This window comes from Equus caballus, chromosome 1 (assembly GCF_041296265.1).
Source record: "Equus caballus isolate H_3958 breed thoroughbred chromosome 1, TB-T2T, whole genome shotgun sequence".
NCBI classification, from domain to species: Eukaryota; Metazoa; Chordata; class Mammalia; order Perissodactyla; family Equidae; genus Equus; species Equus caballus.
This window is the reverse complement of record NC_091684.1, coordinates 9,935,855-9,958,526: the sequence shown is the minus strand read 5'-3', so window position 1 is coordinate 9,958,526 and position 22,672 is coordinate 9,935,855. Positions and strand designations below refer to the sequence as shown.

General features: G+C 49.9%; 1 protein-coding gene across 2 annotated transcripts in view; it reads right to left on the bottom strand.

Moving 5' to 3' along the window:
* Positions 1–11,099: 11,099 nt before the first annotated feature.
* The window catches only part of CPXM2 (carboxypeptidase X, M14 family member 2), a 130,471-nt gene continuing 118,898 nt past the window's right edge, over positions 11,100–22,672 (bottom strand). For both annotated transcript variants that reach the window (XM_014733353.3, XM_023637665.2), the window contains exons 12-14: positions 21,675–21,814; positions 19,636–19,735; positions 11,100–12,435 (exon numbers count right to left, since the gene is read on the bottom strand). In XM_014733353.3, coding sequence (XP_014588839.2) covers positions 12,182–12,435; positions 19,636–19,735; positions 21,675–21,814 — 494 coding nt within the window. In that variant the 3' untranslated portion in view covers positions 11,100–12,181. The remainder of the gene's footprint in view (positions 12,436–19,635; positions 19,736–21,674; positions 21,815–22,672) is intronic.

Here is a 22,672-nt window from a genome sequence, read left to right as displayed (position 1 = left end):
GAGGAGACCACAGCAGACACTCAATAAAGGCTTTGCCGACAAAGCTCATCTCATGACAAACTTTCATTTCAAGGGAATCCCCCTGTATTGCTCAGGGCAGGACACAAGATTTCCTTCATGCAAGAAGGTAAGAGAATTCCACATGACCGTTGGAACGGTTGGGTCCATTTCTGTGTAGGATGCCTTCACATCTTAACTAGGAAGCATCCCAGGAGGTATGGCGGATAATTTGGTCTCATCCAAGGCCAGCCCCAGACTTCCTCTTTCCCAGCTCCCCGTCACTCCCCAGGCTGTGCTGGTGCTCGATTGGCCAGAACACACGATAATCATTGGTCCATGTTTCCTCACTGGGTGTGGTTATAGCACTTAAAGGCAGGAACCTGTTCTTGCTCCCTCTCGAGCCCCTACTCCAGCCTAGGAGGCCTCACCCAAATTCCCTCTTCACTGCACTGAGCAGTGAGCCCTTCTGAAATAACTGGGTCCCCCACTGCCTTTGCAGGGGGAAAGGCTGGATTGTGACCAGAGAAGCCTTCATCGGCTCAGCTCTTTATACAGTGGCCTTGACTCCTGTGCCACTGTCATTCTTCCTTGCATGGAGCCTCTAGGGAGTGGGGAGAGGCGACTGGCAGGGAAGGACCTGAGTATTTCTGCACATCTGGCTCATAACCCTCAAAGGCACTGAAGTACCATCTTAATTCTGAATAATCCCTTTTGCACTGATAACATTGGGTGTCTGCACAACAGACCCAGAGCGTGAATGGAAAGCGGCCCCAGCAACCAAACCGAGGGCTGTGTGTGGAGGAAGCCCGGTAGCTGGCAGCACGGCAGAGGGCAGCTCTGTTCTGGCTCAGAGCCCACATCCCCTTCATTATCCGAAGGCTGCAAATCCTAAACAAATACTCCCGGGAACTCGGCAAACATGTTTGGTTCGCCACTTGTACTGAAAGAGGTCAGGGTGGGGTACCAGCCCTGGCGGCTCCAACAGCACAGCTAGCTCCCACTAGAGGGGCAGCCAGCCCAGTGAACCACTCCTGCTCCAAAGGCACCTCTTCATTTGCATAACGGCGCTGATAAGAACTTCCCTGCCTGCCCCAGGGGTTGCCTGGAGGAACAAATAAAATAATGGGTGTGCAAATCCTCTGTAAGCTGCAAAATGCTGTGTAAATTTTAAAAACATGCATTTGCTCAGTATTACTAAAAAGTAAAAAAAAAACTTAAAGTAATAGAATTGATGTCTAGGAACTGACTTGAGTGAAGTGGAGGGTCCCTCACTTTCTGCATGCTCGCTCTGCACCAGCATCACGCAGAGGGCTTTGTTTCATTGCCTCCTTTAGGATCACTACAGCACTGTGCATGGCCTTTGTTGCTGCCACGTTTTGCAGGTGAGGACACTGAGCCTGAGCAAGGTCTAGTGACTTGCCTGTAGTCACACAGGCAGTGAGTGACAGAGTCTGAAGTCACATCCATTTCTCTCTCCTTCCATTGCCTGAGCTCTCTCCTGTGGAATAAATGCAGACCACCCCCATGGGAGCAGGCAGAGGCTGTTTATTCCACGCTTGTGAGAGCTGGTGCTCAGTAAACATCTCTTGCATTTTGGCAGAGACTGAAAGGCTGGCAGAGGAGCGGGAAGTCTTTACACGGGCAAAGAGGCTTCAGGTGGGCCCTGATTGGGGACGGTTGGCCTGGGGAAGCTGGAGGCGGGCTAGCTAGAATCAGGGCATCCTACGTGACTGGTGAGGAGAGTATGCTGGACTTTCTCTGGTTGGTCCTAAATTGGAAGCAGGGACAGAAATTAAGGAAGATGTCAGCTAGTGATCAAGTCCTGGCCATTCTGGATTGATTGTTAGAGGGGTTATTGTTTGGCTTCCTGAATTATTACTGGAGACAGCAATCTGACTTCCTACACGTCTGACCTCCTTAGAGCGAGGGGGCTGGTCTCCCGGGCTGGCTGCTGCAGATTGTGGGGCACAATTCTATTTTTATATATAGTCTGACTATCGTCCAAGGGCCTATTCAGTTTTTCACTCCCCTCTGCCACAGGGCTCCACACCTACCCCCTTCACCTCACGACACATTTCTTTACTAGAGTTTTAGGAGAACACAGATAACATAATCCCTAAGGAAGTCACTGAACGAGCAAACACCCTGGGAAGAAGCTCATTACCTTTCTGTTAACCAAAAGAAGTATCTTGAAAAGTTCTTTATTTATTATCAGCTGGAAGGTGTGAAACAATGTTTTGAAATATCATGCATGTATTTTCTGCAAATGCAAAATTATCCCAGGTCACTGATACGGATTCACCATGCAGAGAGTTTGCACCCAAATGTGTGAACATAGCGGCATTCACAGCTCTGACAAGGCCAGCAGACTGAAGCGTTTTTATTCTCACCTTATAATCCTTCACAGGCTGCTGAGTTAGAAGGTGGTGCCCAGCGACAGCTTGGGAAATGTTAAGAGATGGCAGGCGACTTCGTGAGGATGTTCATAAAGGACCTCGGGGCATAATGGAGCATCTAAAAACCGGAGCTGAAACTATCCCAGAAACACCGTTATTCTTTTAGTCGCAGTTTAGCATTTTGGCTTTGGGTTTCTAAAGTTCTGAGGCAGACCAAATTAGAAAAATAGATGCAAAAATGCTCCTGAGTTCAGTATTGCTTATGGCTGGAGATGCTAACTGTTGCATTAGAGAGACCTGAATTTGAGCCTAGTGCCAGTTAGGATAAAGATTCCACATGTCTCCTGAAACCCCCAATAACCAAGGCTGAAACAAGGTCGGTTGGAAATGTCCAGAGAAAGACAGCTGGGGACTGATATGGTGGCACTTTGGTGTCTCTAGGCCCCAGACTCTGCCATCCTCAATGCTTGGTTTCCACCTTCAAGGTCAGCATCAAAGATGGCTACTGAGCACCCACCTTTGTGTCTCTGTTCCAGGCTGACAGAAGGAGAAAGGGGAAAGAAGAAAAAGGCATACCCTCCCTTTCTTCTCACTTCCTGGAATTCTCACTTCCATCTCATTATCCAGAACTTATAAACATGGTGCCACCCCCTACCCACAAGGACAGTTCAGAAATGTAGCCTTTTCTTTGTCGATATTATTAACCCTTGAATATACTCAGGGCTTAGTTACTAAGCATGAAGAGGGTATTAGGTAAACACTTAGGCTGTGTTCCCCAGAAGCAGCTTCTGAGATGAGGATTTGTACGAACGGTTTATTGGGAAGCGAGTCTGGGCAAACCCAGTAGAGCATGGAGACCTTTGCGGGAAAGGAGGAGTCTAAGTAAGGACGTGATATAAGCCAAGTCTCCCCAAGGGCAACCTTGATCGGTCCCATGGGGTGTTCTGGGGACAGTACAGGGTCAACTCACTGATGTCCTGATCAGGAATTAAGGGAGCTGGAGTATTTACACGCGCACACCCATCACTTACTGGGGAGGGGATGCCCCAGGGCGGCATGTGTGCCCAGGCACTCGGGATCTGCAAGGGCAAGCAAAGCGGGCCACCAAGCTCGAGCGCAGCCCTGCACCTAGAGAGGCCGCTGCATGCTTCTGGGAGTAAGAGTTCACCTATAAGCAATCTTTTGTTTGTCCATTTGTCTATTTTGAACTCAAATCAAGTAAGAACTGTGTGCCCACCAGGAAAGAGAACAGCTCTTTGATATGTGGACCCATGAGTCTTGTGAACAGCAGCTGAAATGGCAGAGTTGAAGCAATAACCTCACTGTGGATACAAATGTCGTGTGTCTAATTCAGAAAGAAGTTTACCTTTCATTGTGCAATTCCTGTTTTCCTATCTCCAGAGGGTGTGAATAAATTAAATTACAAAGTCACTTAAGTTAAAGGAGCAAGGTTTTGATTGACTTATTGAGATAAATACTTACAGAAACTAAATTTTCCTAAAATTATCAGAAAATAAGGACATTAAGCTTCTAATACTTTAAATGTGTTAGCCGAAACTAACTTAGAAGCATTTTAGGAATCCGTATAATTAAGGGAAATCTTCAGCAAGGGAGACTAGTTTAATCACTTTAATTTAATAAAAACAACTATGTCGTCTCTGATTTATTAATGCTATATATAATACGAGCTCCATTTTATTCTACTTGGTGTGTTTTTTCCTGAACTATTCACTTTTACTGATTAAATAAGCTAACATTATTTCTAGCTAATTTTTAAGGCTATGAGAAATGTAAATTAGTGTTCAACTAAATTGAATCATTATTCTGACAAACTCTATATTTCAACAGTAATTATGTTTTGCAGTGTATCAGCTTGAAGGTAATTTCCAAGATCTGAAAGTAGTTTAAGCCCTTGGACTGATATTAAATTGCATTAATTAGTGGATAATCATTAGATGCCAAGATCATTGCTAAGCAAGACGAATACTAAAACATTGATTACTAAGCATCATTTTGAATTTATAGATGTTCGCTTCTCATTTATATATGCTTTGGGCCACAGTAACGAGTGTGCACATTTTTGCTACTTTTAGAGGTTCTTTAAGGGAGGTATGTGGCTAACGGAAGTTGTTCTGTGAATCCACGTGCTCGACTAGTTTGCTAAAATGCTGGTGTGTAACAGCAGCTTTCAGTCAACCATCCTACAGTGTGCTCTAGGAAACAGAAGTCATTTACTTTGGTTAGAACTTATATTTGATATAAGTGGTTGAGACTATCCTAGAAAGAATAGTGATCGAGAAATACACCTGTGTAGACGCTTCTATTTTTCAAGGAAAACAGTACTTTTGTCCTAAAGCAACAGATCTCAGATTTTTTGGGTCTCCAGGCAACTTTACCCTCATAAAACTTATGAAGGACCCCAAAAAGCTTTTGATTTTAGGGTAATAACTATCAATGTTTTCTGTTTTGGAAATTGAAATGGAGAATTTTTTAAATGTTTATTTATGGATACATTTGAAGAGAACATGAATGCATCACACGTTAATAACCTCTTCACATTATTATTAACCTAGTCCTGTCCTCGCAGACCCCTGATACCTGTCCCCAAGGACAGGGTCAGTTTATTCTTGAACGTGAAGGAGCTATTGGACGACAAACTTGAAAAGTGAATTGGACTTGCCTTGGTTTTCATTCCTGAATTCAGAACCCCTCACTGAGTGGGCTCCCTCCTTTGTAGGGTACACAGCTACCTGCGTCGGTTCATAGGAACCTGTCCTCCTCTCACTGCGATATAATTTGGAAAATTGGATATGCAACCAAGGTCTTGCCTGGAAAGTCATAGTTAAAGATGATGCTTATCTAATCAGGTATGACCATATTTTTTTAATAAATAGCTTTATTGACATATAATCTATACCATACAACGCTCTCATTTAAAGTATACAGTTCAATGGTTTTTCAGAGTTGTCAAACTGTCACCACAATCAGTTTTAGAACATTTTCATTACCCCCAAAAGAAACCCCATACCCTTTAGCCATTACCCTCCCTGCCTCCAATCTCCCCGCCCCCCAGCCCTAGGCGACCACCAATCTGTTGTCTGTCTGTATGGCTTTGCCTGTTCTGGAGCGTTCACATAAAAGGAACCATACAATATGTGGTCTTTTGTGACTAACTTTTTTCACTTGGCCTAATGTTTTCCGAGTTCATTCATATTGCAGCACGGATGACTACTTCATTTTTTTCCATTGCAGGATAATATTCCATTGTATGCATATATCACCCTTCATTTATCCATTCATCAGTTGATGGGCATTTGAGTTGTTTCCACTTTTTGGCTACTACGAATAATGCTGCTATGAACATTCTCATACAAGTTTTGTGTTAACATATGTTTTCACTTTTCTCGGGTCTCTACCTAGGACTGGAATTGCTGGATCATATGGTAATGCCATATTTAACATTTTGAGAAATTGCCAGACTGTCTTCTAAAGTGGCTGCACTTTTCTCTAAAAATAGCACATTTTTATTTCTAGATATTTTTGATGCTAAAGGTTCCGAGCATTTTAAAGATTTTAACATTGAATCTCCACAACAACCCTAAGAGGCAAGGACGACTATACCCATTTTAGAGATGGGAAAATGAATCTCGGAGAGATGAGGCAACCTGTTCAAGTCGCTCAGATGGTAAGAGGCAGTGTTGGGACAAACTTAAGTCCATCCGCCCCTAACGCTCTATTCCTTCCCTCTCGATCCCACCGGCCTCCCAGGAAGAGCAGTGACCAGGAGGGGACGGCCCTTTCCTTCCTCCGCGGGCCTGGGGGTGCCTTGGAAACCTTCTCCATGGGGTTCAGAGGTCTCCCTCTTCTTCTTGCCCCAAAGAATCCCCCAGACCCTGTATCAGACCCTGTACAGTGTGTTCTATATGAATCGGCAGAAGGCGTGGATCCAGATCCTGACGTCCTGGCATCTCTGGACTTCCCAGAGCTGGAAGGGGACAATACCCAAAGGACCTTGGGCTTGGCTATGTCCCCTGGCCCTTCTGGGGAGCCAGACAGCAAGAGGCCCTGCCTGGGGAAAATGAGGAGTGAGGCAGAGTCAGACAGGAAGCCACGATTTTCAGTGAACATTCATGGACAGACAACACCGTGCAGTGAGTGTTCTCCGTGCTGGGCTATCTCCTCTGTAGCTCTGGGGTTGTCTGTCTCCTCGGTTCTGCTCCAACTTCCCTCAGCGCTCAGCTAAGGCTGATTATAAGAACAAATTAAGGAGTAGATCAAGATGGGAGCTTCCATCATGGCGATCGACTTAAAAAAAATCAAAGTAGATGATCTGGCTACACGTATGTAGGCATGCCCTAAGCCTCAATTTCCTCATCTGACAAGTGGGAATAATAGCAGTCTTCACCTGTAAGTGCAGCTGTGAGGATTAAAAGAGATGTTGCATAGAGCTGGGAACATAGTAGCTGAAGAAATATAATCAGCTACTTCCCTGTCTCTGAGTGCTTGCCGCCTGCCAGGTGCCAGCCAAAATGCTCGTGACGTGGATCCTCACGGCAGACCGGCGAGGTAGACGATGTTGTCCTACCCATTCTACAGACGAGGAGACTGAGAGCCACAGAGGTTACGTAACTTACCCAAGGGGGTCCAAGGAGTAACTGGCAGGGCTGGGACTACAACCCAGATCTCCTGAATCCCAGGATGAGGCTCTTAAATATTTTGCTCCAAAACCACCCAGAGGTGAGGCAGGTGGAGCGAACCGCTGACTCTCGTGATGGACTCACGTTTCAGCTCGTCTGCACGGCTCAGCCTTGCTCCAAGGAGAGGCTGGGAGGAGGCTCCAGAAAGTGGCCATCCTGTGGATGTGCTAAATGGATGAGGCCTGGACAGAGTCCATTAACCGAGGCCCTAATGAGTGTGAGTGGAGCCCCTGTCCCTATCTGTCACGTTTGCTCTCATGATAGATGAGATAACTAGAAATGTCAGTTATCTAACTAGCTGACCTCCTGCCGCTGGGAAAGCTCACCGGGCTGGCGAAGGACACGGAAGCTGCACCTGATGAGCATCGCCAACTGGAAATCAAATGGTGCCAGGGAGTCAGGACATCGCCCCGCTGTGAGGTTGTCTCAACGGGACGGGCAGCTATGACGGCAAAAAAGCATCTACAGTCAGGCCCAGTGAACTTCTTCAGGGCGTTCTTGTGCATTTCACCAGCTCCTTGCTGACAGTTTCCCCAGACAAGTTGGTCAATAAGGGCTCCCATCTTCTGTCCTCTGATTTCTGAAACGCACCCATAGCTCCCACAGCTTCCATCACTGCCTGGGGGCTTGATCAACTCCTGAGAAAGTCAGGCCAAGAGGCAGAGACCCCAGGGCTATTCCAGGACCTAATTACAGTTTTCCAGGGGGAAAATGGAAAGGGCATTGCCCTAAGAGTCCCACCCCCGCCATGCACTGGAACATGGCTTTGGACATTTTGTGCTCCTTCCTGGGCCTCCGTTTTCCTGTCTCTAAACCTAGGGAGATTGGACTAGATCAGACATGGAAATATGAGGCAACCATGCTGTCACCTTTCCCCTACCCATAGCAGACAGAGCTAATCTGTTGCAGTATTCTTTCCCACTGAGCCAGGACTCTGCTTCAGAATCCTTCTTAACACAGAGCTCCAAGCAAGTCCTATCAATCAGAGGCGGCCTGCAAGAGGACACCTGGTTGCCATCCTTGGACTCATTGATCTCCAGGTGCCCCTCAGCTCTCAAGACCTGTCATTCTCCTCGGTGCACACCAGAAGCACTGAAACACTCTATCCCACCTCTCTGATTTCTTTTTTCTAATTTTCCCTGGACTTCTCGTGCCTTGGCTGGGAACTCCGGGCTGTGTTCATGTGGCAGAGGATAGACGGACAGGCAGGAGGAAGAGCTGTCACAGCCTCAGCGGTCAGGTCAGCTGCAGAATCAGGCTTCTGGGAACCAGTCTGGGCAGCTTCTGGCCACTCCTGCTGCGAGTGGCTCTGTGGGTGGCAGCTACCCCAACCACTGTGACTGTCCCCGTGGGTACGGGGATGCCAACACAGAACAGCCTGGAAATTTGAGCTTCTCTGGGCGAGGGTGGTGATCCTGGGGCTAATTCTGAGCCTGCAAACCTGGGGTCCTTTTCTGGCCCAGCCACCCAAAATAGCCTTTTAATGTAACATCTTTTCTACTATACGATTTACACACTAAGGACAGGTTGTAGTGGTAAAGTTGTTCCCAGTGTCTTTGTTGTGCAAGGACTGAATAAATCCTGGAGTTTCCTAATGAAATCACAGAAAAGGAGCCGTGGTGGCTGAAGAATCGTGACTTGGGCAGCTCCTTAAACGCCCTGCATCACAAAACCCAGGCAGCATTGAAAAGGGCACAGCTGCTGTGGCCCCCGGCCTCGGGTAGGAGAATAAAGAAAAGAGAGGACACCTGGAGACAGGTTCTCTGTTGATTTTACCTTCTAGAAAAACACCCAGATAGAAAGCAAAATGTTCTACAAATCTTTTGGACAAGTCTGTACTCAGTTAAGTATCTGACTTTACTTATAAAAGTGAAGACTGTTCAGAAGGTAAAAAGACAATAAATGAACTCATGTTACAGATTTTTAATTTCTCAAGTCACATTTTCTCATCTTACAAACAAAGCAGCACATGGCACAGGCTAGTTCAGTTCCACGTGGCTTTATTGAGCACGCTGGGTGAGTAGGGCGCCGAGCTCGCCCTGTGGGGGCGAATCCTAAGGGGGACATTGTTTTTGCCCTTGGGGAGATTCTGCAGCAACAGCAGAGAGAAAGAACCGGAAGCAAGACGCCTTCCAGTGGAAAGGGATGGAGAACTGTGCCTCTGAGAGGCCCTGAGGGCTCTGTGGGTCTGTTCAAATGTGTCCATCGTGAGAGGAAGGAAGGCTTCCTGTAGGAGGTGGCATTCAAGACAGGCCTTGAGAAGGAAGCAGGAAAGTTTTCAGCTGTGGGGAGAAATAGCATATGCAGAGGTCCAAGCCAAGCCCCTGGCAAGATGCAGGAGGGGTAACCCCAGCTGAAAAGCAGGGGAAAAGCCAAGTAGGAGAGAAGCTCCAGGAACTGGGTCAAGGAAGGCAGTCTGTGCTTGAAGTCTCCATGAGGAGTCGCTGTAGGATGGAGCCAATGGGGCGCCCCCTGAAGGGGCCAAGTAGAGACGCAGCTCCAGCAGAACAGAGCTTTAGGAATCTGGAATGTCAGTTCTCCACCTGGATCAGTGGACGCCCAGCCAGAGTGGCCTTTAGAGTTCATCATGCCCACGGGCTTTACTTTGCAGGAGTGGTTGGGGGACCAGAGAGGCTGCCTGGCCTGAGACCACACACCCAGGGCAGTGCCTGGCCTAGAATCCAGAGCTCCAGCCTGCAAGCCCGACACCTGTTCATGAGCTGTCTGATCACAGGCCTTGCAGAGGGTGGAGAACCGCACGAACACGGCAGCTTGTGTCCCTGGGCCTGACGAGGTCCCGAGCTGGAGGCTGGCACTGAGACTGAATCATCTCGGCACCAGGGGTGGGAACCGGGCTTCCCAGTCGGCTTCCCGGCTTCCTGGCCTGACCGGGAATCGACAGTCTGCTGCTGCACTTGGAGCAGTCAATCCTCCTGAACCGCATAGCCGGTTCAACACTTCAAGTGCTTTCTATCACCATCTACCATATCTAATGCTGCGAGGGTAAGACTTCCCCACCGAGGGCTTGATAGAGAGCTGCATGGCCCAATATGGCTACCGAAAATTAAATTTAAATTGAAGAAAATTATACAATACTAGAAATTTTGTTCCTAAGTTGCAAGAGTCACATTCTAAGTGCTCAATGGCCACATGTGGCTAGTGGCTACTGTGCTAGATTGCACAGGGTAGAGCATTTCCATCATTGCAGAGTGGTCTGCTGGACAACACTGGTTTATAGCAGGGGTCAGCTAACCATGCCCCAGCCTGGGGCCCAAAGCCAGCTGCCACGTGTTTTCGTGCATAAAGTTTTACTGGAACACAGTCATGCCCACTCATGCATGTATTGTGTATGTCTGCTCTTTTGCTACAATAGCAAAGTTGAGTACTTGTGACAGGTTGTTTTTTTTTTTTTTTTTGAGGAAGATTAGCCCTGAGCTAACATCTGCTGCTAATCTTCCTCTTTTTGCTGAGGAAGACTGGCCCTGAGCTAACATCTGTGCCCATCTTCCTCTACTTTATACGTGGGATGCCTGCCACAGCATGGCTTGCCATGCTGTGCGTAGGTCTGCACCCAGGATCTAAACCGGTGAACCCCAGACCGCCGAAGCGGAATATGTGCACTTAACTGCTGCACCACTGAGCTGGCCCCTGTGATGGGTTTTATAGCCTGCAAAGCCTAAAATATTGACTGATCCTTTATAAAGCAAAGTTTGCCAATCCTAGTATAGACTGTCAAAAAGTCGTATGAGGCTCTTTTCTGGAAAGATGCTCACTGGCATCCCCAGGAGTTATTAGCGGGTCCAAAGCATCAGGAGGATTTCACCCAAACACAAGCCTCTCCTGGGAAGGAGCCGGGGAACATGCAGCTGTCAGCACCAGCACCCAGCTTGACGGGGGTGCAGGATGCCCCGCCCCAAGCAGGCACCTTCTCTAGGGTGACTACCCGCCAACAGAGGCGTCTGGGTGGCTGCAAGTCTACCCAGGAAAACCACACACTAGAAGGATCTTACCATTTGCTTTCTTTATTTTTCTCATTCTCCCCAGGTCAGTGAGGCAGCAACATTAAGAAAAAGTGAGACAAATAATCTCGCATGGTAATTCAATAACCCCTTCCGAATCAGTGCTCCACAGATAATTCCAAGAGCTTTCCATCAAATTTAGCTTAATCTGGAAGGTCTGGCATCCCACCCACCAAAAATAACTCCCAGGGGGATGTCAGGCCAATTTAGGACTCATTTCCATGACAGGAGGACTGTCTGGAGCAGAGAGAGGGTTGCAGGTCAGCCTCCATGCTCTTCTCAAGTCCTGGCAGGTCCAAGAGGAGCACCAGCTAGACATCTGGTCCCTTGGGAAGGCTGGCGCCTCCTGCTCTGCCCCTCAGGGAGACCCCAGGGCTACTGGACCAGCAGGGACTTTGGGGGCTCTCTGTGGCCCCAGCATGGATGCAGTGAGCCCCAAGGCATGCTGCTGCCCAACAACCACTTTTGCATGATTGCAGCCTTTCTCCCCTTTTAGGATCCTTTCTTGAAAGGGAAACCAGAGGGATTCTAGGGGCCGACTGATGCTCGCTTGCTAACGTCTCTGTTGTGAACAGAGTACAGCAGTTGTCTGCAGCAGCTTGGAATGTCCCAGGGCCAGAGAGGGTGGTTTCCCTTAAAATGCCCATGAGCATCTCAAATGGTGACACTTGTGACAGCCGGGCCCTGGGAATGCTGCAATTTTAGCCGTGCAAATTGCAAATGCAAGGGACCTCTTGCTGTCACGAAAACGGGGGAAGCACAGGTTTCCCTTCCTGCACAGCCAGGAGGCCCTGGACAGGCAACTCCCTGTTTCTCAGACTCTCAGCTTCACTCCTACCAGCCTTTCTCTGCTGCCCTGTCCGAGTTATCTGGATAAACGGGAACAAAGAAAAGAAAATATCCTAAGCCCTCGGGCCCCTCCCTTGGAACCAGCCTTGCAATACAGACATTCTCCTAGGCCTTCTCGAATTACAGAGAAAACAACAGTGAGCGAGTCCTCTACGGAGCTACGACCAGCGTGGTTTAATTTGCAGGGGTCCGGATGTGTCTCGAGCGTTGGGGGTGGGGGTCACCCGCGCTGTCGTCTCTTCCGGCCCCGCAGCTTCAGTCGCCTGGCTGGCAGGCTGACCGGCTGCTTCCCGAACTTCTCCATGATCTCTCTGATCCTGGCCAGGTTGGTTTTGCTGAGCGTGAAGTCGCAGCGTGTGGCCCCCATGTCGTAGCCGACCATGCAGTTCTTGGTGGCCGAGGTGAAACCTTCCGCCTTGGCTGTGACCGCATACTCTCCGGGGTTCAGGAGGCGCCAGTAATCCCCATCGCTGGCTGTGAAAAGCAAGCAGAGGGATTCAGAGCGGCTCTTTTCTAACACAGATGCCACCCGCCCAGTTATTCCAAGACCAACCTCCAGGCCAGAGAGAGACCCAGAGGCAGGCAGGGAGGAATTCGAGCCCCCGCAGATGCAAATTCTTAATGTGTTTTGGAAGCCAAGATGCTTTCCTCTTTGGAAGCCGCCTTAAGGGGTTTAACAGGAAGGGGGTTGGGGTGTAGGCTCCCCACAGCACTAATACACACGAACAGAGGTGGAGAAACAATCACCAACCCTCCTTCCTCTGTGACAATACACGCCATTCATTATGAACTTGAACTTTCAAACGATACGCCCTTGGCACAGAATGCCATCTTGAAAAGCCATCTGTGCCTGGCTTCCTGGCTTCCCTTGGCACAGCTATAAATACAGAACAGTAATTTTTAAAAGAGGTGGGGCTCCTCACTTCTGAGAAGAGAAGGAAAGAACTCCACGGGATGAGGGCCGGTGACCAGGGAGGAGGCCCTGGGATCGGCACCTGATTCCATGGCCTTCGTTCCATGGCCCAGGGGCCAAGAGAACCTTGGAGCTGCAGGGGCAGTGACACATGGGTGCTGCAAGACTGAGCCCCCGCCTCCCCAGTTTCACCCTTGGTCTGCCCCCAAAAACCACCTAAGGGGACCGTGTCCCACGCTTAGCTCTAGCCTAGCTCCTTGCTGCATACAGCGGGGTTCTAGGCTGAGGCCACCCCTCCCCAGGGGGCTTCAACCGCCTGAGAACCCTTAGACCCCTGACATTAAAGTGGCCAAAGACAGAAAGGGAGACACTAGCGACTCCCACTGAGAATGTGGCACCTGGAAGGACGAGGCAGCCACTGATCCACTGAACAAACAACTCCTGGGTGTCCATCCTGTAACATTCCCTTTTCTCCATGAGTCCTCGGATGCCCAGGGAGGTGCAATGGCCTACACAAGGTCACACAGCAGGGAATTCACTGGTCGTCCAGTGCCCGGTTTGGTTTTCTCTCTTATGACAATCTGAACGTCCTGCCTGGCCTAACGCTTCGGTGCCAGGTAAAGAAGAGGAGAGGCTGGATTTGACGGCGTGCTGGGGAGGCCCGAGTGAGGGGGGCTGTCTGAAAGAGCCCCGATGTCTTCCAAGGGGCGGGCGAACACTCCGCGTGCGTGTGTGTGTGAATACACACCTCCCACATACACATCCGTCACACTTCGAAGCATCACGTTTAAGCCCACACTAGTCTTCATTCATCCGAGCCACCCCAGATGACGCTGTGTGCACGTGACAGCATGAGACGTTATGAAAAACGACACATGTAGGCAGCTGTTTGCCACACGAACAAACGGTCCGCTAACTGGGAAACAGGGATCAATACGAGAGCTCCCGGGACATCACAGCGGGGCGGCCCCTGCTGTTTCTTGGTGCTAAGCCCTGTGTCTCCCTTCGTGAAAACATAGGGTTTTCAATTACATAAAATGCCATTTCATGGCTTTTCAGAAGGCGAGAGTCTTCGTCTCGCCATCAGCTGGCCTCAGCCTCACAGGGCAGCCTCCCCTTGTGACATCTCCGCTCCCATGGCTCCCCGGGCAAACCTGCATGAGCCACCCGCTTCAGCATCCTGCCTGCCCTCCTGCGGGACCGTGCGACCACCTTTTCCCGTCATGATCCCTCATAGGCTCCTTAAGAGTCTGAGTCGTGCTCTTCAGTGCTTCGCAGCGCGTTCCACGCACGCCCTCAATCAATGCTGAGTCGAATGAGCGGGATGGAGAGGAATGTGTGAACATGACATCAAATGCCTTATCAACATTTTACACCAAGTCTCAGCTACCGCAGGTCCCTGCACCCTGCAAACCCCAGAGTGGACTAGCCAAGGCGCCTGCCAAAGGCCGTTCTTCTCGGTGGAGCGCGCCCCCAGCGCACTTGGAGGTCAGTTAGAAACAGCCTGGGAAGGGGCAGGTCTCCCGGAGGGAGGTGCCCAGTGAGCTGAGAGGGGGTGGAAGAGATCCGTGATGAACAAATGCCTATCAGCACTACTGATTCAAACTTACGCTGATGAGAAGGCTTTGTGATTCTCCTCCTAGCAAAAGCCAGAAGGCTCCCCAACCCCCTCCCCAGTCTATCCTCCACGCCTTGGCTGGCATCCTTCTTATCATGTCTTGGCACCTGGGCCTTAAACCTGCCCTTAGGACATGGTCACCTGGGCAACGAAACCCAAAGTCCCTGGGTGGCCCGCACCCTTGAAACGCCAGCTCCTGCCCTTGCCATCCACATCCCACTCCCACATCCCTGTGTCCCATCTCACAGTGGTTCCCTGAATGGGCCACACGCCTCTCACACCTCAGGCAGGGCCTTTGCATATCCTGTTCCTACTGCTGTTCCCCAACTCCTGGGCTGGATCAACTCCCTTTCATGCTTTGAAAACTCAGGCCTTAAGATTCTATTTAAATGGGTAAAGTTTTTTTTTTCTTAATAATGAAACCCACTCTCCATAATTTAAAAGCAGTCTGTTCTGTTCCTATGGCTCTGTTGGATAAGTCTTCAAAGAAAATCCAGATACAACGTACTCATTTGAGACAAGCAGTTGGAGACGGTGTCCTGTCAGCCTGAGGATTCACCCCTTTCAGATAAGGGCTAAATGCTCAAAGCAAAACCCCAACTCAGGTCCTGCTGACCCCTCCCACATCATCACATGCCCCTCCTCCCTTGCCCACCACTCTGCAGCCACACAAGGATTTTTTGTTCCTTAACTCTTGACTCTAAACCTTGCTAATGACTGTTCCCTCTGACTGGAATGCTGTTCCCTGCTCTTCTAAAGGCCAGCTTGCGCTCATCCCTTCAGGGAGGGAACCTTCCTCGGCTCTCTCATCTGTTTCTATATATTACCTGATTTGTTTCTTTCTTGGCTCTGATCATAGTCTGCAATTAAGTTTCTTACTTTCCTTTATAAGTGCTTGTAGGTCTCCTCTACTAGAATGTATGTATGCTCTTCGGGGTCAGAGGCCATACTTGTCTCGTTCACCACACTATCTCTAACCTGGTACATAGTAGGTGCTCAATAAGCTATGTTAAAAGAATGAATGACACTGTCAGGAATTTGTTTAGGGTCACAGAACCAGCATGGGGGGGTGTCGCCTCTGTAATCTGGAAGATTCCATTTCTGTAACACGGAAAGGCCTGACTCTCTCATCTGCCTGGCAGGGCCTGCTCTTCCCTAGAAATTGTCTGCTGGGCTTTCCTCACACTTATCACCAAGGCTCCTGTTCCACCTGCTTCTGCCCCTGACCACCGGGAAAGTCTAGAACCATCCACTTCATGAGACTCGGATGGCGTGTTGGGTGGTCCCCCTGATCAGGTCTGTGTTCAGAGGTCAGCTTCCGTGGAGCCGCAGCGGGAGGTCGACACACAGCCGGCATCGCCTGGCGCCTGCAGACCGAAGGGACAACCCAGGCCCTAACAAATGGCCATTCGTCAGTAGGTCAAGGTAGTGTCCACCAGACTAAGGACACGCATGTGGCGTCCTGAGCCAGGTGTTGGCCGACGTATTTACCTGCATTTAGAAAGCATCATTACTAGTGTCCCTCCCTGTGGAATTCCATTTAATACCCTTGTTTATTTTATGCAAAATCCCTTCTGAAATAAACCTGGTCAGATCACATAAGCCTCAGACAGAAATCAAGGCAAATTCAGAGCCGATGGCGACACTGAAAGACGGCACAACAAATACCACAAGGAGCCAGGCGGAAAGCATGGCACTCATCCCTCATGCGAGCGTGCTTGGAAATTATCTGTAGGGGAAACAGAGGGAGATGCAACTCCCATTAGTTCATCAAAACTGTCTCCTTGATTACAGGGGCTTGAAATTCAGAGCTCAGTAGGCAAAGTACCCCCTGCTGGCTTGTGGGGCCCCGGAGCCTTTTAATCTCCCACTCTGCTTAAAACCCTCACGTTTTCTCACACTGCATACTAGGCGCCAATAGTTCAAGGAACGTTCCAGGCTCTTTCATGAATAAATCTTTTAAAGGAGCTCATTAGCCATGTTTAAAATACAAGTCCTGTGCAGAGCCAGATCAACAGCATCCTTCGTTCAGAATCATCACCAGCACTTTGCATGTATCTGGCCCATTTATTGGTACACAATCTCCATTTGTTGAATTAATGAATGAATAAATGGATGAATGAATGAATCAGTGGATGCGTATGAGGGGCTACTATGTACCAAATGCCATGCTACACAGTGTGAAACCCTGTGGTCAGTGGCTATAAGATCCTCAAGGACAAGTGGTAGTGATGTTTAGAAAATATTGTTGAGCAAAGAAATAGGACAATTACCTGGAAAGAGCACAGTTCAGAGCATTACACAGCAGTCTACTATTTTGTGGCATTTCAGATACATTTCACTCATTTAAACAATAATTGGCCTTCTGTACCAGGCACGTGGGCAGGTAGCCTGGCAGTGAACATGGGGGCCAGGTCTGAACCCCAGCCTCACCCCGTCCTAATGTCCCAGAGCCTCCCCGTCCTCACGGGTCAAATGGGACCATTTGTTGGGAGGATAGAGTCTGTGAACACATGTGAACAGTCTGGGGGGACAAGGCCCCTTCCCCGACTCAGGAGGAACAGCACGGGGACAAGTAAGGGGCACTGAACTTAAAAGTCTCAAGCCTTTGGCTCAAATCCCAGCTCAGTCACTCACTGCGCTCTCTTGGAAACACCATGTCACGTCCACTCACTCATTCAAACTCATTCGTTCATTCAACTATTTATTGAGCACCTACTGAGCGCCAGACAGTGTGCCTGTAACACACTGATGAACAAAACAGTCAAAGGTCCTGCCCTACTAGCGAGGGGGACAGAAACAAACAATATGCACAATAAATGTAGTGTGTTAGAAGGGAGGAACACTTTGGAGAAAGGAGGAAGTGGGGACGGAGAGTGGGATCAGCAGGTGGCAGCGGCAGGTGGACAGCGTTAAATGGGGTGGTCAGGGCGGGCCTCATTGAGACCGTGACATCTCAGCGAAGACCTGAAGGGGACGAGGAAGGAACACAGGGACTGCCGAGGGAAGAAGGTTCAGGTGGCAGGAGCAGCTAGAGCGAGGGCCCCAGCGTGCGGCCTCAGTCCTTGAGGAGGAGCTGGTGGGTGGGGGCAGAAGATGGGGCAGCAGGAAGCATGGGGAGCAATTATCCTGTTTGCCCAGGACTGAGGGCGCTCCTGGGACTTGGGATTTTCAGTTTTAAACGGGGACAGTCCCGGGCAAACTGGGAGAGTCAGTCGCCCTAGGAGGCTGTAGGAGAGGAGGTTTGGGAGGGAACCGGTGGCGCAATCCTATAAGGCTGGGTAGGCACCTTAAGACTTTGGGGCGCCCCTGCAGAGTTCAGGAGAGGAGTGACTTAGCCCAGCTTCCCTGGTACCAAGCTCAGTCTGGCTGTGAGGCAGCGAGGGCAGAAGTGGGAGGAGCCTGTCTGGAGGGTATCATGGTGACCCGGCAGGAGGTGGCAGGCCAGACCAGGGTGGCAGCTGAGGAGGTGAGCAGGGGCTGGATTCTACACCTGCCTCCTGACAGACTGGGCGTGGGGCGCGGGAGGGAAGAACCAAGGCTGAGCCTCCGTTTCCTCCTCTGTACCTCGTGAATCATTCTGGCCGTCGCACGTGTCACAGGTCATAACACACAGGGAGCACAGGAAGAGGACGGACTTGAGCCACCTTGCCTGGGACCATCTCTATTTTAAGTCTGAATGTCACACATCCTGGGAACCCCCTCAGTCCTGGGCAAATCAGGACATTTGGCCGGCTCAGCACAGTCTAGGCCAACAGGCACGGGTCAGGCTATGTCAAACGCTTGCGGAGTCAGCGTGCTATCTGGTTTCTCCCAGTTGTTCCAGTGTGTCTGAGGGCTGACGAGGTCTTTCTTACGGCAATCACGATTTCCTGTCTCTTGCTCATGAGTCTACTCTCTGCTCCTGGATAGGACCTGTAGTAGGTTGAATGGGGACCCTCTAAAAGATAGGTCCACATCCGACTACCCAGATCCTATGAATGTGACCTTATTTAGCAAAAAGCTCTTTGCAGATGTAATCAAGGATCTCAAGAGGAGATCATCCTGCATTAGCCAGGGAGGCCCTAAATCTACTGACAAGTGTCCTTATGAGAGACAGAAGAGGAGGAGGCCAAGAGAAGTCAGAGGCAGACACTGGAGTGATGGGGTCAAGGAAGCTCAGGAATGCCTGAAGCCACCAGAAGCTGGACGAGCCAAGGCAGGCTCTCCCCGGGGCTCCGGAGAGAGTGTGGCCCTGCTGATACCTTGATTTCAGACTTCAGGCTCCGAATCTGTGAGAGAAGAAATTTCTAGATTTTTAAGCCATCTAATTTGTGGTCATTTGTCACAGCACCCATGCCCAGCTCCCTGCAGCTGACGCCATAGTAAAGAGCATCTGCCCACACAAGGACACAGCGCTCCTCGGTCTCCCTCGGTGTACAAACCCCCGGGTGGGTTTAAATATGGCCATGGACACCCCATCTCTGCCAGAACTCTTGCAGACACTCTGATTTAGCATTCAGCCAGTCCTCTTTCTTCCACAGTCATCTGTCACTGCGTCCTGCTGCAAATATCATCGATCAAGGTCAGGGTCACTGTATCTTCATTTCCCACTGAACACACCAAGTGCCATCTGTGTGGTGACAGTCCTGGGGAAGCCTGGACTTGTCCTATCACTTTCCAATCCGCAAAGAGCAGACACGGTCTTTGTGCAGATCCGCGGAGTGTCTGCAGGCATCTTCCAGCCAGCAGGGCAGCGCTGCCCAGAGCAGGAACGGCACAGGCCGGGAGTCAGGTGCCTGAACCCCAGCCCACTCGCCTCTGAAACCTCCAGGGCGTCACTGACCCTCTCTGAGCTTCTGTTCTTCACCTGAAAAAGGGAAAGAAGGGCCTGCCTCCCTCAAAGGGTTAAAGCGAGAAAAGAAATGAGAGAGAACATCTATGAAACTTTTGCAAACAGATCATGTGGGAAAAGGGCACAGAGAGAAGCGGGCAAGCACAGGTTGAAAACCCCACCGCGCAGGGTCTTCATGAAGTTAGAGGACGCAGCCGACACTTCTGCTCTGAGGACAAAGTCTCCACACTCAACTCAAGATTTCAACCCCAGTGAAACCCTTCCAGAAGCCGACATCTCCTGAAAGGCAGTTTACACACATTCAGTTACCTGTTCGGATGTCGTGGTTAACGCCTTCCACGGAGATCACGGCGTTTGGGATTCCTTTTCCATGTAAATCCCTCACCAGACCTTTGATGCCACGATGAACCTGGTCCGCAACAGAACGAGACACCGGGTGAGCCCGCCGACTGGCCCGACCCGACCCGCCGCCGCCCAGCGCCAGCCTCGGACGGCTCAGAGCCATGTGCAGCTCAGACGCCCACTGGCTCTGCCTGGGTTTGGTGTGCAAACTTTCGTATTCCTTTTGGGTCTATGCTCCAGAAAGTCTTCCACTGGAGTTAAAATATCCCAAAGGCTTAAAAAATGTTAGGATCTGAGAAGGTTAATAGAAAACACATCCACTAAAAATAGAATTTAATTTTTTATAGACATATTTATTTTTGACTCTCCTGGGCTATATAAACTTAAGGACTTAAGAGGCAGAGACAAAAGACAGAGTCCAAGACGTCCCTGTAAGCTACAACTCTGTCTATAGGGCCCTTCCACTGATCAGCTGTGTCATGACACACATCAGCTCAGAACCTTGTGCCTCAGTTTCCCCATTTGTAGAATGATGTGACAATCCAAGGTGACATACTATTGTTTCCAATGACATTCTTTATACATATTACTACGCCTGGGCATTTTATCCACAGGAGGCTCTTTGGTTCAACTGGGATCATCACTTTAGAAGGATTAGTTTGCTATAGTCAAGGTCTTCTATCTTTTCATATATGAAATGAAAAAGAGCCTTCCCTCACAAAATTCCGGGGTGGGGACAGAAAGTGTGCTCACAGTTTCCCAAGAGGGAAGAACAAATGGGGTCCCTTCTGTACTGGGGAAGTACACACTGTGAGCTGCATTGAGCGTCCCAGGACCCTCCCCAGAGCCGACTGGGTTGATGGTCCCAGTGCCGACCTCTGCCACCTGTGTGGAGGGGCAGGTACTGGAAGTGGGCAGTGCAAGCCACCGGCTGAATGCTCCTGCTGCCTTATCGGTGACAACCCACGGAAAGGGCAACCTGCACGCACAGCCTCAGGATCTGATTCTAATGGAGGGAATCACGAGAGTCATGTGACTGAGGTTTGACATCCAGTTTTGTTTATTCCTCTGGTTTCTAGTTAGTCTGTTCCTTAGCGGGCCTTGGATGTTATTCAGGTGGTTTTAGCACCAAACTAGAACCAGTTTACTCAAGCCTACAAGGCAGCTGTGTCTGTGAGAGTGGGAAAGGGAAGGCGTGCGGGGTTCTAGTGTATACAGCAGGCTTCTGCACGAACTCCAAGCAGGACCCGGCGGGCGCTTGTTGGAGTTGCTCCCAGGTAACACCCTGCCACCTGCAGCGATGACTCTTCAGCCTGAGGGCTTTATGGGCCGAACTGTGCCCCGACAAATTCATGTGTTGACGTCCTCACCCCCAGTACCTTAGGATGTAACTGTACTTGGAGAGAGTATCTTTCAAGAGGTGATGGAGTTAAAATGAGGCTCTTAGGGTGGGCCCTGATCCGGCTCACTGGGGTCCTTATAACAAGAGGAGACTAGGACACAGAGCCAGCAGGAATGTGTGCACACAGAGGGGAGGACACAGTGAGGACATAGTGAGACGGCAGCCGTCTGGAAGCCAGGGAGAGAGGCCTCAGCATGAAACCAACCTGCTGACACTGAATCTTGGACTTCTAGCCTCCAGAACCGTAACTTCTATTATTTAAGCCCCAAGTCTGTGTATTTTGCTATGCAGCCCTAGTAGAGTATACAAGGGGCCTGGGCACACTGGCTCGGACATATGTCACCCCCTCCCTACAGAGAGGCATCTGAGAACCCCTTGAACTAGTCTCACCCACCTTGGACCAGTGGGAGCTGTAATATCCACTCAGAGCTCCCTTTCTTGGGTCTAATCAAGTGTTCACAGACAGCGGTCCCTCCCAGCACTGCAGTGGCCGGCCCAGGACAACAGCCAGGTCTGAAGCACCAATTTGGTCTCACCTTTTCAGCCATCAAAAGGGCCTCATTCCTCAGCTAGCCCCCATCACAGCCGTGTGCCCACGCCATACCTGCTCCATGAACACGATTAAGGATTCCCGATTATTCTCCCATTCCTCAGGCAGCTGGCTCTCGTGCGGATATTTATCACAGCCCACGTAGATGGACAGCTCGAAGCAGTTTGTGTGAAGGTAGCTGAAATCATTGAGACCTGCCAAGCCAACCGGACAACACTGTCACTAAACGATGCTCAAGGTGGCACTGGGGAGACAGCAAGAACGGTCAAGGATGTGATTCAGAAGACTTCATCTGAACAAGGACGTGTCAGGTATCTACTGTAGACAAAAATTGCTTAGAGCAAATGTTGGGGGAGGAGATGAGAGGGTGAGGGAGGATGCAGCCAGACTAGTTTATGGGAAAGACGGCATATATAAGAGCATCTTCCACAAATGGAGGCCTGAAAAAAGTGATTTTTAGGTAAAATTCTGTTTATTTTATTAAATTCAGTTTAGCACACTGTTTTTAGAATAAAGGTATCAATAGGGAACAGTATAGATTTTAAGCATTTAAATTTATAGTTACGGTGTTCTCAGCTACAGCTCTATAGCAGTTTTCTATTCTAATTCAGAAAGAGAGCTAGCCACACCACCATTGCCGAGTGCCTAACAGAAGCCAGGACCTGTCCTCAGCCTCCGCATCGGCTGAGCGCAAACCCAGCAGACAGGAGGGCAGCACTGCACAATTTGACAAATAAGAAAACGGAGGCAGAGAACAGTTAAGAAAGCTACCCAGAGTCATGCGTCTGGAAAGAGCCAGAGTCAGGGTTTGAAGCCAGGTGTGGGTGATGCCACGACCTTGCTCTTATCTCCAGGCAGAGCGCGGCGCTGGGGCTTCAGGGCCAACGCACTCACCCGCTAAGCCTGAAAGCAGACAACCTCGGCATCCCGACACGAGGACGACAGACGGAAGGCAGCCAGGCTGGCATGGAGTCGGTCCCTGCCTTAGTTTCCTAGGGCTGCTGTTAGGAGTGACCACATGGCGGGTGGTTTAAAACAATAGAAATGGATCC